General features: G+C 32.4%; 3 protein-coding genes across 3 annotated transcripts; 2 read left to right on the forward strand and 1 right to left on the reverse strand.

Moving 5' to 3' along the window:
* Positions 1 to 1,193: 1,193 nt before the first annotated feature.
* LOC149899231 (uncharacterized) lies at positions 1,194 to 4,172 on the forward strand. Its single transcript, XM_090114446.1, has 6 exons — positions 1,194 to 1,465; positions 1,545 to 1,709; positions 1,912 to 2,067; positions 2,196 to 2,372; positions 2,580 to 2,639; positions 2,995 to 4,172. The coding sequence occupies exons 1-6, from the start codon at positions 1,337 to 1,339 to the stop codon at positions 3,301 to 3,303; spliced, it is 996 nt and encodes a 331-aa protein (XP_089970572.1). The 5' UTR covers positions 1,194 to 1,336; the 3' UTR covers positions 3,304 to 4,172.
* On the reverse strand, positions 3,700 to 6,953 carry Gos28 (golgi SNAP receptor complex member Gos28). The gene is made up of 6 exons (XM_090114447.1): positions 6,776 to 6,953; positions 6,456 to 6,631; positions 6,003 to 6,092; positions 5,684 to 5,835; positions 5,120 to 5,236; positions 3,700 to 4,646 (listed from the first exon to the last, which is right to left on the reverse strand). The coding sequence occupies exons 1-6, from the start codon at positions 6,804 to 6,806 to the stop codon at positions 4,526 to 4,528; spliced, it is 687 nt and encodes a 228-aa protein (XP_089970573.1). The 5' UTR covers positions 6,807 to 6,953; the 3' UTR covers positions 3,700 to 4,525.
* A 4,283-nt stretch (positions 6,954 to 11,236) lies between these two features.
* On the forward strand, positions 11,237 to 14,640 carry Rad1 (Radiation insensitive 1). Its single transcript, XM_090114485.1, has 7 exons — positions 11,237 to 11,419; positions 11,501 to 11,944; positions 12,030 to 12,167; positions 12,641 to 12,744; positions 13,086 to 13,317; positions 13,661 to 13,792; positions 14,270 to 14,640. Exons 2-7 carry the CDS (start codon positions 11,852 to 11,854, stop codon positions 14,381 to 14,383), a joined length of 813 nt encoding a protein of 270 aa, XP_089970611.1. The 5' UTR covers positions 11,237 to 11,419; positions 11,501 to 11,851; the 3' UTR covers positions 14,384 to 14,640.
* Positions 14,641 to 15,514: the final 874 nt, after the last annotated feature.

Here is a 15,514-nt window from a genome sequence, read left to right on the forward strand (position 1 = left end):
CGAAAATATATAAGAATGGAATCTTTCACGTAAAAACTACTGAATGAGTTTTAATGAAACTTTACAATTAAATTTTAATTTATAGTTTAAACATCAGATTAACATATCTATAGGCTACAATTTACCGCGGGAAAATAACTCATTCCCACGGGAAAAAATTGTTTGTTTGTTCCCAGAGAACTCGCGGGGCACCTCTAGCTTAAAATAAATTTCTTCAAATAAAACAAATAAACATTTATTTTTTTACAACATTTTAATTCGATACTTAATTACCAAATTACAATATTAATTATTTTTTTAAATAGATGCCACCGTAAACTTGTGGCACAGCATCTCTGCAAAGCACATTACTTTTCTTCCCGTCTGATTCGAAATGATTTGAACAAAGCCGAGAATGTTTTGAAGGCTTCCAATTTTCCCTGTGCTATAGCTTTACCCCAAACATCTTTTAATTTTTCTCAAGCCAGAAACCTGCAAATAACAATATAATCCATACTTAAATACCTTTTTTTCTCCTAACTTAAAGCAGTCATTATCAATGAAGTACTTCGTTCCTACTCAAGTATCGATAATTGCACAACACTATGGAAGTTATATTTTGCATTTTTTCTAAAAAATAAGCTGATTATGATTTCATTTCAATGATTACGGTTAGATAAAACATAGATGATTATGAAAATAACGTAAATTCACTTATTTATAACACAATTAACAAAATAATTGATCAAAACATTAACCTGTGAAATGACAAATTCCTATCTTCATCCGATTTCCCAGTACTACGGCTTTTACAGCCGTAAACAACACAAGCCATGTAATCTTTAGTAAATTATCTTTTCAGAAAATAACATATGAAACTAAAAAACAAGTTTTTCACTTCAAAAACAATAATTAAAATCACCAAGCGATGATCACCAGACTGGTGATCAAAACAAAACGAAATGGAGCCATGTCATTTCAAACTGTCGAGCTGACATATATCGGTCCTCTTTTTTCGCATGACATTTTGCCATAAGTTAAAAGGGCCAAACTAGTGTTATTAATGTTCAATTAATTGTTACTTCTCCAGGCTAGTTAATTGCTCCGAGGTTGGTTGTCACTTGTCAGTTGTTCATTGTCATCTGACTAATATATAGTAATCTGTGATTGTCATCGTGGATACCTCAGACTTCAGAGCAGAGCAATAAGAGGTGGATACTGCCTACTGGATATCCAATTTTATTTTGGTGGTGTTCGTTGTGTTTACAAACAAATGATTTTTTTATAAATAATATATGACTGAATTGTAGTAATACATTTTAATCTATAATATTAAATTAACCTGGCCAATAAAAAAATGACAGACGATACCCAATTGAGCCAGTTAGAAGATTTATGCAGACTTTGCCTGGAAGGACCAGGATGTGTTGATATTTTCAAGACTTATCTCTTACCGCAAAATATTCAGTCGTGTACAGGGGTCGAGGTACATATCTCATAATCTAAAAATAATAAATTGTTTAGCTGCACAAAAAAAAAAATTAAAATTTATGAAATTTTCACAGGTTGTCATAACAGATAAACTACCGAAAACAGTGTGCAAAACTTGCTTTGATATTGTTAATAGAGCTTATCGTCTTCGGTTAACAGCAGCCGCTAATGACAAGCATTTAAAAGCTCTATTCAACACTATAAATTATCTTGAAAATATATCGCCACAACTAAAAGAGGTATATATTTTTTATTATATATCTGATTCCTATGTATCATATATATGCACATTTACACGCCTTTACATGCTTTTCACCAATTAAGAAATTAAACCTGGTGTTGTAAAGTTACTTATGTTCTCAAAAAAAATGGCAAAACTCCATTTCCATATTCTATTCCTTTACATAATTACTATAATGAATTACATTTAATTTTTTAAAGAATTCTGCTGAAAGCACTAGTGCTGAAGAGAGTGTATGTGTGAAGAAAGTAAAAATAGGTGATGAAACTGAGGATAATAACATCGGTTTAGAGCAGAAATCAAATGAACAACCACCCAAAATAATCAAAGTTAGATCAGATTTATTTGAAAATAAGGTGAGCCAATATTTTACGACATTTTTAAGTGAATCTCTGTTCTTGGGGACACTGGTAATAAAATTATTTTAACTACTAAAAATTAAGCAATATTGTGAACAGAATTTAAACTCTTATCTTATATTTAGAATATTGGTGATGTGGAACAAATAACAGATGCAACATCAAACAATACATATCTCAAATCACATAGAAAAAAAAAATTCCATCACTATGAAGAAGAATTCAACAAATTCAGAAGAGATAGCAAGCTACAAAACAAAGAAATGAGAAGAAATATTAGGCTACACCAAAAAATAGTACAAGTAGGTACCAACATACAGAGTAAAATATACCTAGACAATAAAAGTTTTCGACCAAATTAGGAATAAGACAACAAAATTTGACTCTAATAAGATATGATTTTTATGCTTCTTCAATTTGTAAACAACTTTTTTCAAAACGATTCAAAGAAAATTCTGCTTAAAAATGTTTTGAACATACTACATATATAGTTTATTGAATTATTACAGGAATCCAAATCTCCAAAAGTATCGAATGAATCTGAGGAAGATGACCCACTTGAGTGCAAAGTAAGTATGTATTTAAAATTTTTATTGGGACTTTTGTTACTAAATAATTATTAAATTTGACATGCCTGTATATTATGATAATAATACAATTTTATGAAATATATCAATAATTGAATACTGTAATAATGGACTTTTTACTAATAAAAAAATGTTGTGTGGTTTTATGAAACCACGGTAAAAGTGAAACTTTCCAAACACTGCTTTATACCTACTCGGCAGCCGACCGTCACGCGACATGCGCTACACAGACCAAAAAGTTTGAGACGATGTAATAAAAGTTTCACTATAATAAATATTTTAAAATAGTAAACACTTTCCTCATATTATATAATAGTATTAACCATTTTTTTCACAGATATGTGGTAAAACGTTCCTAACACGAAAAAAGTTATACTTACACAATCGTCTACATAATAAAACACATGAATGCACTATAAAAGACTGTGGCAAGAAATTTGCAACAAAAGGAGACTTACAAAAACACATCAGAACACACACAGGTGAAAAACCATACATGTGCTGTATATGCAAGAAACAGTTTGCTCAAAGTGGCACTTTGAAAATTCATTTGGAAACGGTTCATAAAGTGTGTAAGGTAGAAATATCAGTACCATTTGGTGAAGATAGTGTTGAAGTGTCACCAATTTTTCAAGTAATAGGTTGATTATATTCATGTGACCATGTTTAGGGTGCTTTTTCACAAGAGATGTGCGAAGATGCGTAGCGAGGAATGTTTGTAAATAATGAATAGCGTTTGAAGCGATTAGTTGGTTCTTTACAAACATTCCTCACTACGCATCCTCGCACATCTCTGGTGGAAACTTAAACTTAAAACTTAACTGTAATTTTTTTTTACGCAATAGGAATCTGTTCAAGGAACATAAATGTACATAATCTTTTTAATGTAATAAATTAATATGCCTACATACAATAGAAACATAAATAAAATAGAATGTATGAATTTAGAATGAGGAAAACATGTTATTTTAGTATGTTTTGTGTAGTGCCTATGATACATACCACATATATAAAAATGTATGTGTAACTCAGAAATAAAAAATAAATATAAGTAACATTTATTTCCCAATTAACATTAGTATTTACATTTTTATTATAACGTATATAAATACATTTAATTGTAACAATTTCTATTAAAACAATGGATTACAAAAGAAAGCTTATATTAACGGATAAAATTTAACAGAAAACAAATACTTTTGATTATTAAATGCTTTGAAATTATTATTCTAAAAACTAGTAACCAAAGTGGTATTTCTCTGAAATACGATTACGTATTACAAAATGTGTGTAATATCAGCTACACAAAGAAGAACTTATTTAAGCGCGTTGAGAGTAAAATTTCAAGGTCGCGTCATGGCAATACCGTCACAATTCACATTATGGAATAAGGCGACTATTTTGGTATCTTTGAATTTTGTCAAAGAAGTTTCTCTACTGACACGTGTGCTCGACAGACGCTCTTTTTTTATATAACTTACAATTTTAAATATCTATAAAACAATGCAAGATGTAATATAAATAAAAATCACAATCAAATCTATTGCTCTATCATATTATTCTTTAATTATTTTTAGTCACTTTACATAATATTTTGATAATCTTTTATAAAACCTTTCTTAGCTTGTAAATATTTTCTACATTTTTAATTGTTATACAACCCATCAAAAAAACCATGTTTAAAGTTGTTTGACACATATGCTTAAGAGTAATTATGTATTTTTTATAGAATCTCAATGTTAAATAGAAAAATTTTACATTTTTGCAAAAACAGTGGTAATATTCAAGTCGAAATAAACGGGTTTTTACAATAAATTATTTTTATGATACATACTGGTTTTATTAGTATTAATAATAATAGATAAGTTTTAATGGAATGCATATAACAGCATGAGGAAGGTGCACACACCAACCACTCCACCAATGATGAGTGAATCTCTCCGTTTCCTTGCATTTATCCTGAACATTAAGCTGTTCAGCATTGGGAACCTGAAATAATAAAGTAAAAAAAAATAATAATAATAAGGCCGCCAAATTGTACATTTATTTTAAGTTACATATCGTTTCTGTTAATTCTGTTTTTGTGTGCATTGTACAATAAAGTGTTTTCTATTCTATTCTATTCTATAATCCAATGAGTTGTTAGCAATAAGAGCTAAATAAAAAACAATGCTTATTTAAAAAACTACATATATTTTGTATGCCAAATTTAATTATACAGCGGGATTTTTGAGTCTGAACTGACAGTGTACTAAATTGAGGGCTAACTAAATTTAGGGCTAAAAAATTAAATGTAGACATGATAATGGTATGATTTTTGTTATGATTATGATAATGGTATGAGTTTTGTTTTGTTTTTTGGCTATTTAAATGACTCTCAGCTTAATAAAATTCTGTAAACAGTTATTTAAATGTCATGTTAAAAATTAAGACGCGAGTAACAGCTAGTCCAAAATAATTACCTATTCGTAATGTCGTTAAAACGTGTCTGCATCCGTTTAAATGTTTGCCGCTGTGACGTCAGATGCTCTCGCGCCTCCATCGCTATATTTAACTGCTCATCAACTAATATGTGTGAACTGTAATAAATATAATTAAAAACATTAAAATATTCCCAAACACATTTCATAAAGTTTTTTTATTATTTACTAGCGGTCCGCCCCGGCTTCGCCCGTGGTACATGTTTACGTTTTCTCTACATAAGAACCATCCTCGTACTTCAAGGAATATAATAAAAAAAGAATTATCGAAATCGGTTCAGCCGTTCTCGAGTTATGCGCTTACCAACACATTTTGCGATTCATTTTTATATATAAGAAGATTACATTGTAATAAAAAACATTGACTTTTTTCCTTAACCTTATCATTCTCATACATTTAAAAGAAAGTGAATACCTTTCAGAATTTGCTAACTTTCGTATTAACAATACTATGCTATTTTCGAATATGACTGTCGTAATCATTTATTTCTTGTGTTTTAGTGATATTTTCATACAAATACATACAAGAGTAACTTTCGAAGATACCTGTGCAAATGATTAGCTTCCTTAGCATACTGATCCCGACGACTGAGCCCAGCAGAAGTGGTGGGAGTAGGACTTCCACCTCTGAGTAACTCCTCTCTCTCGCGACGAGCGTTCACTCGCGCTGACGTTTTGGAAAACTCTTGTTGATAGTCCTGGAATGTTTAGTGTTAGGAAAAATAATAGTTTGTATATACTAATAAACTATTTTTAACTTTATTTTTAGACATTTTTTTATATTTTTGCTAGCAAATTTTTTGTTTAAGATCTAGAAGTTCCATTGCTAAATCAATAGTGATTTTTAAAACTAAAAAATATTTACCAATAAAATTTCTCTATGCCTCTTCAATGTGTGCATTGTTGCCGCTCCACTGGGTGCTATGTCTGCCATTTTGTCATTAATTGCTGATAACTGCAAAAGTATTTTATGTGTATTAATAATAATTGATGAGAGTATTTCATGAATTTCATTATGAATTTTTAACATAGAACCTAATAACTAGTAACCTACTTCCTATAGATTATTATGTCTTTTTTTAGTTTCATTTTCATTTATTGTTACATATTACTTTACAATAATAGGATTCAGAGTCTAGTTCTAGTTCACAGTTGAATCTGTTTTTCTTAGTTTGCTATTGCAAGTGAAGCTTAAACTTTGTTAATATTGATATAGATAGAATATTCATAGACATATTTGCCAATATCAAATATTGGTAACAAGGGAAGAGAGAAAGTAATATAAAAGTTTTTATAGAAGTATTGAAGATGTATGTACCTTGTTAAGCAGTTGTTGGAGCTCCATAGTCATAGTGTCAAACATATCATCACTATTTATCAAGGGGGCACTTTCAGAATTTAGGCTCGAGGATCCTGTGCTTACCCCTAACTTGCTAAAGGCAACTAACTTCACGTCAATATCATTTTCTAGCAGTCGAGCCTGTTTTCTTAACTCTGAAAGATAATTTTGACATTTGCTATGGGTACTTTATTATTAAATGCTTTATTTTACTGCAAAGCCAAATAAATACTATGCAACGTCATAAGCTATTATTTATCAACGTTTAAAGTACGGAAATCTTTAAGATTGGATCATACCTTCCCATGAAGAGCTTGACATATTATTCATTTTGATGATTTATTCTATTCCACAATAGATCGTCGATGTTTGTTTAATACTCTCACTTTATTATTTTTTCTTGCGGTGAATTTTATTATCACTTTCATCACAAGAAACAATTGACCAGTCGTCATTCGTCAATGTCCTTTGTCAATGTCTATCACAGGTGTCATTACTGTCAACTGTCAATGCAATTTCGATGATGGTCACGTTCAAAAATGAAACATTCTTCAATTTTGTTTTATTAAAAACTTGTGAATATTATTAAATAAATAAATCGAATTTAGGTATTGTTATCAAATAAACTTACATTTACATTTTTTTTTAATTCTTCAGTTTTAAGTTAAAGTCATTGAGATATGTACTATTACTACGTATGGAGAAGACACCGCCTACTCACTTATGTTCCGCTCAACAGAGGTCAAGGTCGCTTTAGCGCGATGGTCGCGTTCATGTCTTGTTTGTTTAAAAGCTAAAAACCATGAAACTCATCAAATATGCCCTCGAGTGTGTTACGATATTGCACTAATAATTAAAGTACTGCGGCAAAGTGCAAAGAAACAACTTTTCATTTGTAATTAACTAGATAATCATTTTCAAAAGTCAAAACTTTGTTTTGAGGAAAAATTTTGGCGGGCGCCATTTTGCGTCATTTGTCATAGACTAAAAATTTAAGAAATGGCATTGGATAGGAAAGATGTTTAGATAGTACTACTAGATGACGTAAATTTTTATAGTGGAAAATAATAATTTTACACATTTAGAGAAGAATGTACTGTGGATATTATTTAAAAAAAGTTAAATCATGAAAGATGAAAATTAAATTAATTAAATTAATTACCTACGTATCAATTCTTTTTGTTACATTGATTGTTTATAATTGATAAGCAATAGGCAGAATATTTAGAAAGTGTCGCCTCTATAGCGGTGAGTCGATGACATCGCTAGGCTACTTATAGTTATTATTCTGTGACATCGCTTAATCTATGACTCACTGCCACTAGCCGCCACGCTTGCAGCACAGATTTTGTTCGTGGTGTCTTCTCTATACGTAGTAATAATAGCTCAATAGCTGGGTCCACACCGGCCGATCCAGTGATCCCGCGATCCGCGATCCAGGATCGCGGAGCATGGATCGTGGATCATGTTAGGCCTTAGATCATTAAGTAATGGATGGAGCACGCTGGCAAATGTTCTAACTAAACTTTCTGCCGGTTTTGGTGCGGGGAGGGTAACTCACACTTTGAAACACAATCACACATTCACAAAAATAATTTGTGTCTTTACAAACTCAAACTATTACAAAATGGACAGACTAGCATGTTTTTGCACACATACATCGATTACACAGAAAAATCTCTATACATATACGTAATAATACAATCGCTCTAAAGGGATGTGACCATATCGATATTACAAAAATAATAATTTTGTTGAAATTAGAAATAACATTAATATTATATTCATAAAAAATACTACACAGGTCATTTGTAACGTTTTCATCATTATTATATGCATACGAAAAAACAATAAAACGCCATTTTATTTGTATTTGAATATGTATTTATTCAACACATCACATATTATATTCAATAAAATAAATATCGGTCCAGAAATTTTTATTATTTCTGTACCAAGGTGTCCATTCTGATTTTCTCCCACAGCATTCAATCCACCTTAGCCTTAAAGCAGGATTTTTTGTCAATCTGAAATATACGCAATATTCGTACATACATATAAACAAAGTAGCTGCTCCGCGCGGTTTCACCCCCGTGGCTCCACTCCTGTTGGTCGTAGCGTGATGATAAATACCTTCCTCGATAAATGGGCTATCTAACACCGAAAGAATTTTTCAAATCGGACCAGTAGTTCCCGAGAATAGCGCGTTCAAACAAACAAACAAACAAACTCTTCAGCTTTATAATATTAGTATAGATTACATAATAGAAAGGTTACAAGATTAACATTACAAAAAAAACGGCTAAATGCGAGTCGGACTCGCGCACGAAGGGTTCCGTACCATTAAAATGTTCTGCCAGTTAAAAGTAACCAAGCGTAAATTTTAATAAATATATACAAGACTTACAAAATAAACATTATACTCCTTTTTATGCAGTTGTGTAAAATTTTAATATAATAAAGATTAATTCTCATCTCATTTCAAATTATACTTAGAAAAATATTTTTTTATCGACGTTCAAGTTAAAAGCAGTCCGTCACTAAGAAAGTCGTAAAAATTTACGACCTTTTAAGCGACGAGTTTTTAAATTCAACTCTATCACTAAGTTCATAAAGATTAAATTTGAATTTCTCTTCAAGATAGTCTCGCTACATCACTTTATAGTCTCGTGGGGAGTGCGGTTCAATATCGCGTTCTAAATTCAACTTTATCGCTTAGTTCATAAAGATTAAATTTGTATATTTTCTCTTCAAGATAGTCTCGCTACATCGCTTTATAGTCTCGTGGGGAATGCGGTTCAATATCGCGTTTTAAATTCAACTTTATCTCTTAGTTCATAAAGATTAAATTTGTATATTTTCTTTCCATGATAGTCTCGTGAGGCCGCATCAATGATCGAGTACACACATGACTCGATTATTTGTCTTGATCATATCGCTAAACGATACATCGACGATTATTAGAAATTGCATTTAATTAGAAATGTACGTTAAAAAAATAAAAAATATACACAAATGAAAGGTTATTCCATCTTTTTTAATATTCGACATGTTTGAATTGCTTCTGCAAGACTTGACAGTGCAAAACGGCATTTTTAGCGGAGCACTCGCAGACGTCCTTTCGATGTTTTACGAATACGCAGAGTGTTCGTAATCGATTACGCAAGTAGTTTTTATGAAAGCATAAGATTTTTCGATTCGAATAATCTTATACCTCGGCAAAAGGGGAAACGCCTGCGTGTGTTATCCATTACTTAATGATCTAAGTGTTAGGCCGATCCACTTTAAAAACTTGCGATCCAAAATATGCGCTCCAAGTGATCCTAAGGCGATCCGTGATTCAGCCAGTCTAACCCCTCGTTTTCACCAAGAAACAAGTTAAATACTAGTTTGTTGTACAAAACTTGTAGAATACTTTTCAAAACATAATTATTTGTTTTATAAATGTATCGAGACTGTCTCAAACATACTTTCGTTCAGACTTTGTAGCCCACAAGTATTTATACAAGTATAAAACACATTTGCGTTTACACTGAAGTCTGTGACATGATTAGAACTTGTCTGATCCATTGATAGCGTTCTCACCTACAAAATACAGTCGTGGTTTAGATAAGTATTGTTTATTTTATTGCAATTTCTGTATAATACTAGTAACAAACAAGTTTTGAACTTTATCCATGTTTGTTGGATAAAGTTTTCAACATACATACATCTCACAAAAGTTTTTTTTATTATGTAATAGAAATTATAAAAGTAGGTACGTCTGAATTTGTCTCGAATTCTACAAGTATTGCTACAACAAAAACAAGAGATCATAAACATGTAGGCAACTAGAAGTTTTCAACCAACAAGTTTCATATAAGTTATCCTACATGCATCAAATTTTGTATACAACATGTTTTACACATGTCTATGAGAAACGAAAACATTGCATCAAATTTGTAAAATACATGTATTATACTTTGGTGAAAACGAGGGGTTACTCTTGTACGATATGGAGTCACACGTACAACGGCGGCGTCTTGCCGTTGCAGCAGTAACTTTTATTATACTGAAATGTTTGCGCAAAAAATAAAAAAAAATAAATCGACGGTTTTGGGTGAAACAACTTTACAAAAATCGATTGGAATCTGGGACTCAGCTGTACGCAGAGCTAGTTTCAGATGAAGTGGAACACAATTTTGCAAGAATGAATGCTATTCAATTTGCGATATTCGACTTTCTGAGATGTCCATGGTGAGGTGGATCGCGCGATCCAACACAACCGTCCACACCGCGCGCATCACGCAACTGAGGCACCTTTGAAGAGGGTACAAAAACCGCCCGCTAACGGATCGCACGAGGTAGGGATCGCGCGCGGCAAAACGCGTGCATGGATCGCGCGCGGCACGTCCACACCGCCCGCATTTTTGGATCGCGCGCCTGCCGCGCGCGATCGGATCGCGGTGGATCGGCCGGTGTGGACCCAGCTAATGGTAAGAGCGTATACGCACTATGCGGGTAGCCGTCCGGCTGACCGCAAGCACAATTGTGTACGTAATATTCATTTCTATGCGCACTGCGATGCGGCTACCGCAGACCGCACAGTGCGCATAGAAATGAATATTAGGTACATAATTGTGCTTGCGGTCAGCCGGACGGCTACCCGCATAGTGCGTATACGCTCTTAAAATAGGTAATTTTTTTATAGTAGTCACAGATATACCGTGGGGCGTGGCAACTGGCAGCACAACTGGCAGCACTTGAAACTGACATTTGAGAACATCATCTTTAGCGCCGTTTTTAATTTTCAGTTTTTGTTATTATTTGGTTCAATTATTTATGAATTTAAAATAGAAACTTTAATGTTGTGATGCTAAAAGGAATTTCTGAAATACCTTCCGTCGTTGAAAATATAATACGACACATCGAAGAAAGGATTAAGGTAGATCATGTAAAGCAATGTATGTATGAAGGAGTTATGATTTTTTTAATAAATATTAAAAATCACTATAGTTTTTATGAAGCTTTTGTATATTTTTAAGTTTCAGATGAGGATTTGTTAACATTACATTCAGCTTTTGGTCCAGTGTTACAGCGAGCATTAGAAGTTCTAGAGAAACATCCTACCTTAGAAACATATTCAACAGCCAATTCAAGGATTCTTATTGAAATTAAGGGGGAAAACGACAGGTGCTATCGAGTTTTCCCTAGAATCAATTTCTGTCCTTGTCTGGCATTTAAACATCAAGTCATTGAACAGAAATCTCAAGTAACTTGCAAACATGTTCTTTCTGCAAGAGTTGCAATGATTTTGGGAAAGACTGTGGATCATAAAGTGACACAAGATCAGTATTTAATGTTATTACGATCTATGTTTGATATAGAAGAACAAAATGGATGATGGTACTTCACAATATTATTTCACTGCAGCAATGGATTCTGGCAAGACATTGAGCAGTTTGTTAAAGGCTATTCAGTTTCAGGAGGTTTGTTTTTAACTTTTATTATATTCTCTATAGTAAATTAAGTCAAATGTCTTAAAGAAAAGTATAAATTATAACTTTATTACAGTCTGCAGTGTTCTGTGCTATGCAAGAGGGTCTAAAGTTAACCGTGGAAGAAGGCAAGTGCGTCCAGGCCTCGGCATATGTACCAGCTGATAACTTCACTGAATATCATGTGCGGGATGATGTGGATGTTGTATTTAAGGTATTTTATATGTGGCAATACGTCAACATTTGCCTTTCTTAACAGTTTTTCAACTCAAAAAACCTCTAGATGGTTCAAATTAGTGACTTTATCATGTTAATGTCTTGAATTTTATTGTGATGGTTTAATATTAACCTTACTGAAAAGTACTTCAATAATCATTCTATTTAGAAATTATAGAACCCTGGAAGAGATTGCTTTTAAGCAATAAGGCCGCCTTTTAGTATGTATGTGCCATGTGTTTTCATTGTATTTTAATTGTGTTAGAATAGCTTATTTATGTTTGGTATATTATGTACAATAAAGAATAAATAAACAAATAAACCCTTTTGAAGATCTTACAGTAAGTAGAAATAATACATAATAATGATTGGCATTTTAAAAACAATTTAAAAGATAATGCTTCTTTACAAATTAATTTCTTATTTATCATTATTTATTTAAATAAATAAATAAATAAAAATTAATTTCAGATAAGTATAGCAGTGTTGACTGAATGTTTGAACATATTTGGTTCTGGAGAAGAGTCCAGTTTAAAAATGTACTACAGATGTGATGGATCTCCATTGCTGCTAGTGTAAGATTTCTTATCTTACTATCTTCATTATTAACTTAAGAATTACAATATTTGACAAACAATTATAAGGAACATCATCATACATGCAGTTTCAATTTGAAATCACTACATAGTATAAGACAAAGTCGCTTTTTCTGTCCCTATTTCCCTATGTCCCTTTGTATGCTTAAATCTTTAAAACTACGGAACGGATTTTGATGCGGTTTTTTTTTAAACATGGAGTGATTCAATAGGAAGGTTTTAATGTATAATTTATTAGTTTTGAGACAAAGCGGGCGAAGCCGCGGGCGGTAAGCTAGTAAAATATATAATTCATTGCATAAATACTACTTCTTTTTCAGTTTACAACCCCAATCGCTCAATAATGTAATGACGGACTGTGAAATTGCGACTCAAACTGCAGATTCTGTATTAGAATTGAGAGATGAAAATGCTGAAGAAGTAGCCAAATTAGTTCTAAAGGCACCAGCTTTTCTGAGCCTTCTGGCGGATTTAGAGCGATCTTGTGATATCATTGAATTAAACCTGACACCTGAACATCCAAATGTTAGCATTGTTACTTATGGTATGCAGGTGAGGTCAACTATTTATTAATTAATTAATGACGGGCGCAATAGTAACCAAACCAATCCCCTTCATATTTCACTCAGCGCTACAGTTACGTGCCTAATGCCTTTTATAAAACAAGCTCTACCATATTGCTCTTTTTCATATTTCGAGAACCTTCCATGTGCCTTGAAAACTGTTATAAAATTTTGATCAATTGTTGGAGCTGTTCTTGAGTTTTAGGTTGCTTTTCCACCAGAGGTGAGTTATGCTATGTTGTGGATGCGTCTGTTATCAACCTCTCATATTCATGAATGCACGTTGCGTGCAACCCGTTACCCGGTAGATAAAGCAAACACATATTTTTCAGGACCGTTCCTGCATTGACATGCCCAAGTCATCAGACATGGTGCAGAGCTTCACGTGCGAACATGCTGTTACGTTGAAATATCAGCTGCATCACATACGACTTATGATGAAAGCCCTTGCTGTTTCTACTAAGGTTTGTTTTATTGATCTAATTGTTGCTTCTCAGATGTACAGCAAGTTCATTGCTACATATCATTCAGATATGAAGTATCTAGTTAGATTACTCTTATAAAATTTACGCATAATCATGTTTTGTCAACTTAGGGCTGTTTTTTCAATCCTTGGTTAAAACTTATTCGTCGAATAATGTATAAAACTACCATTTTAAAAACGTATTCTAATTGCCCGTATGTGACAGTTTACGTGACATTTTAATATTATCGTGTAATACTTTATTGGACGGATAAGTTTTAAACAAGCATTGAAAAATCGGCCCTTAAACAACTTCTGGGCCTTCTTCATAATGGGCAGCGCAGGGCCTAAATTTCTTTGATCGACTATCGATAAGCATCTGCATGCTTATTCCTAGTCGCCGTAATGGCGGGAAACATCGACAATCATTTGTTGGCGCATTACATTGGTTTTCAAAAATTTCTCCGTTATTTTACAGGTTGTAGTGCGGTGTAGTTCAAATGGCCTACTTCTATTGCAACTTAAGTTGGAAAAAGAGGACCAAAGACAAATGTTCTCTGAATTCTATATTGTGCCTTTACTTGACGATTGATGTTCTGTGATAAGTGTTGTGTAGTTTTAAGCTAATTTATTTTTTAAGAAAAGTTTACGTTAGAAATATTTTTATATGTAATGGTGCTGCATAAATTTGCTATCAAAATTAATCAACTTTGATATTAAAGTTCGTGTTGTATATGGCAGGAAAGGAATGGATCGGTTGTTATTATGTCAATTTAAAGAGATTCAGTTTCTGTGTGTTGTATCTAAGGAAAATAGATAATTCCTGTTAATTTTCATATAAAAAAATTGCATAAATAAAAAATTTAAAGCGTCTGAAACACAGTATCGATGTAAATAAATAAACATATATGTGCAAAATATAATGTGTATATTTTATTATTCAAACTTACATACACACTTACATAACAAGGAATGTTACATTACTATGAACGGGTTATATTGAGCCATTGTCATGAAATTAAATGCGATACGGTCTTTTGAATTCCACGTTTTGGCAGTTTCAGTCAAATGTTTAGCAAAGCTTTGCTATATTTAACTAATTCCGCGCCAATAAATAAGCGAAAAAAAAGGCCGAAATAATACTAAATGTGCCTGTGAAACGGTGTTATAATAAATAATAGCACACAATAAAATAGCTATGTACATTCATCACATTTTATAAGTGAAACTTCTGCGCATTGAGTGTAAAATTTCAATTAATGGAGTAACGATTGATAGGTGACGATTTAAGTATCTTTGAAACTAGCCAAAGAAGTTTCACTTCTGACACGTGTGCTAGGCACACACGCTCTTTTTTATTGGCGCAGTATATTATACGTACATGTAAACTGAATTAAATTCATAATATGTTTAGTTGAAACTTCACCAAATAATATTTTCAGTGACGAGCCACAGGGCTATAAGTACTATATTTTAGTGGGATTATATTGAGTGTCGTCCATTTTGTGCAAGTTATCACATTGGAATTGATAATTATTGATTTCTTGTGCACAAGAAAGCATACGAAAATTGCCGAGAAGCATGTAACTTGTACAAACAAGAATTAATAATATTTGTACTGACATAAAGCTTGGGACTTTGATATCATTTCTTTATATCTGCTGTTTATGAAATCCACTTAAATCAAGAAGCTTATATCTAATACACTGGAGATTGCCCTATG

This window comes from Colias eurytheme, chromosome 21, assembly GCF_061535395.1.
Source record: "Colias eurytheme isolate Ceu_HAF_F1 chromosome 21, ilColEury1 Martin Lab GWU primary, whole genome shotgun sequence".
Taxonomy (NCBI): Eukaryota; Metazoa; Arthropoda; class Insecta; order Lepidoptera; family Pieridae; genus Colias; species Colias eurytheme.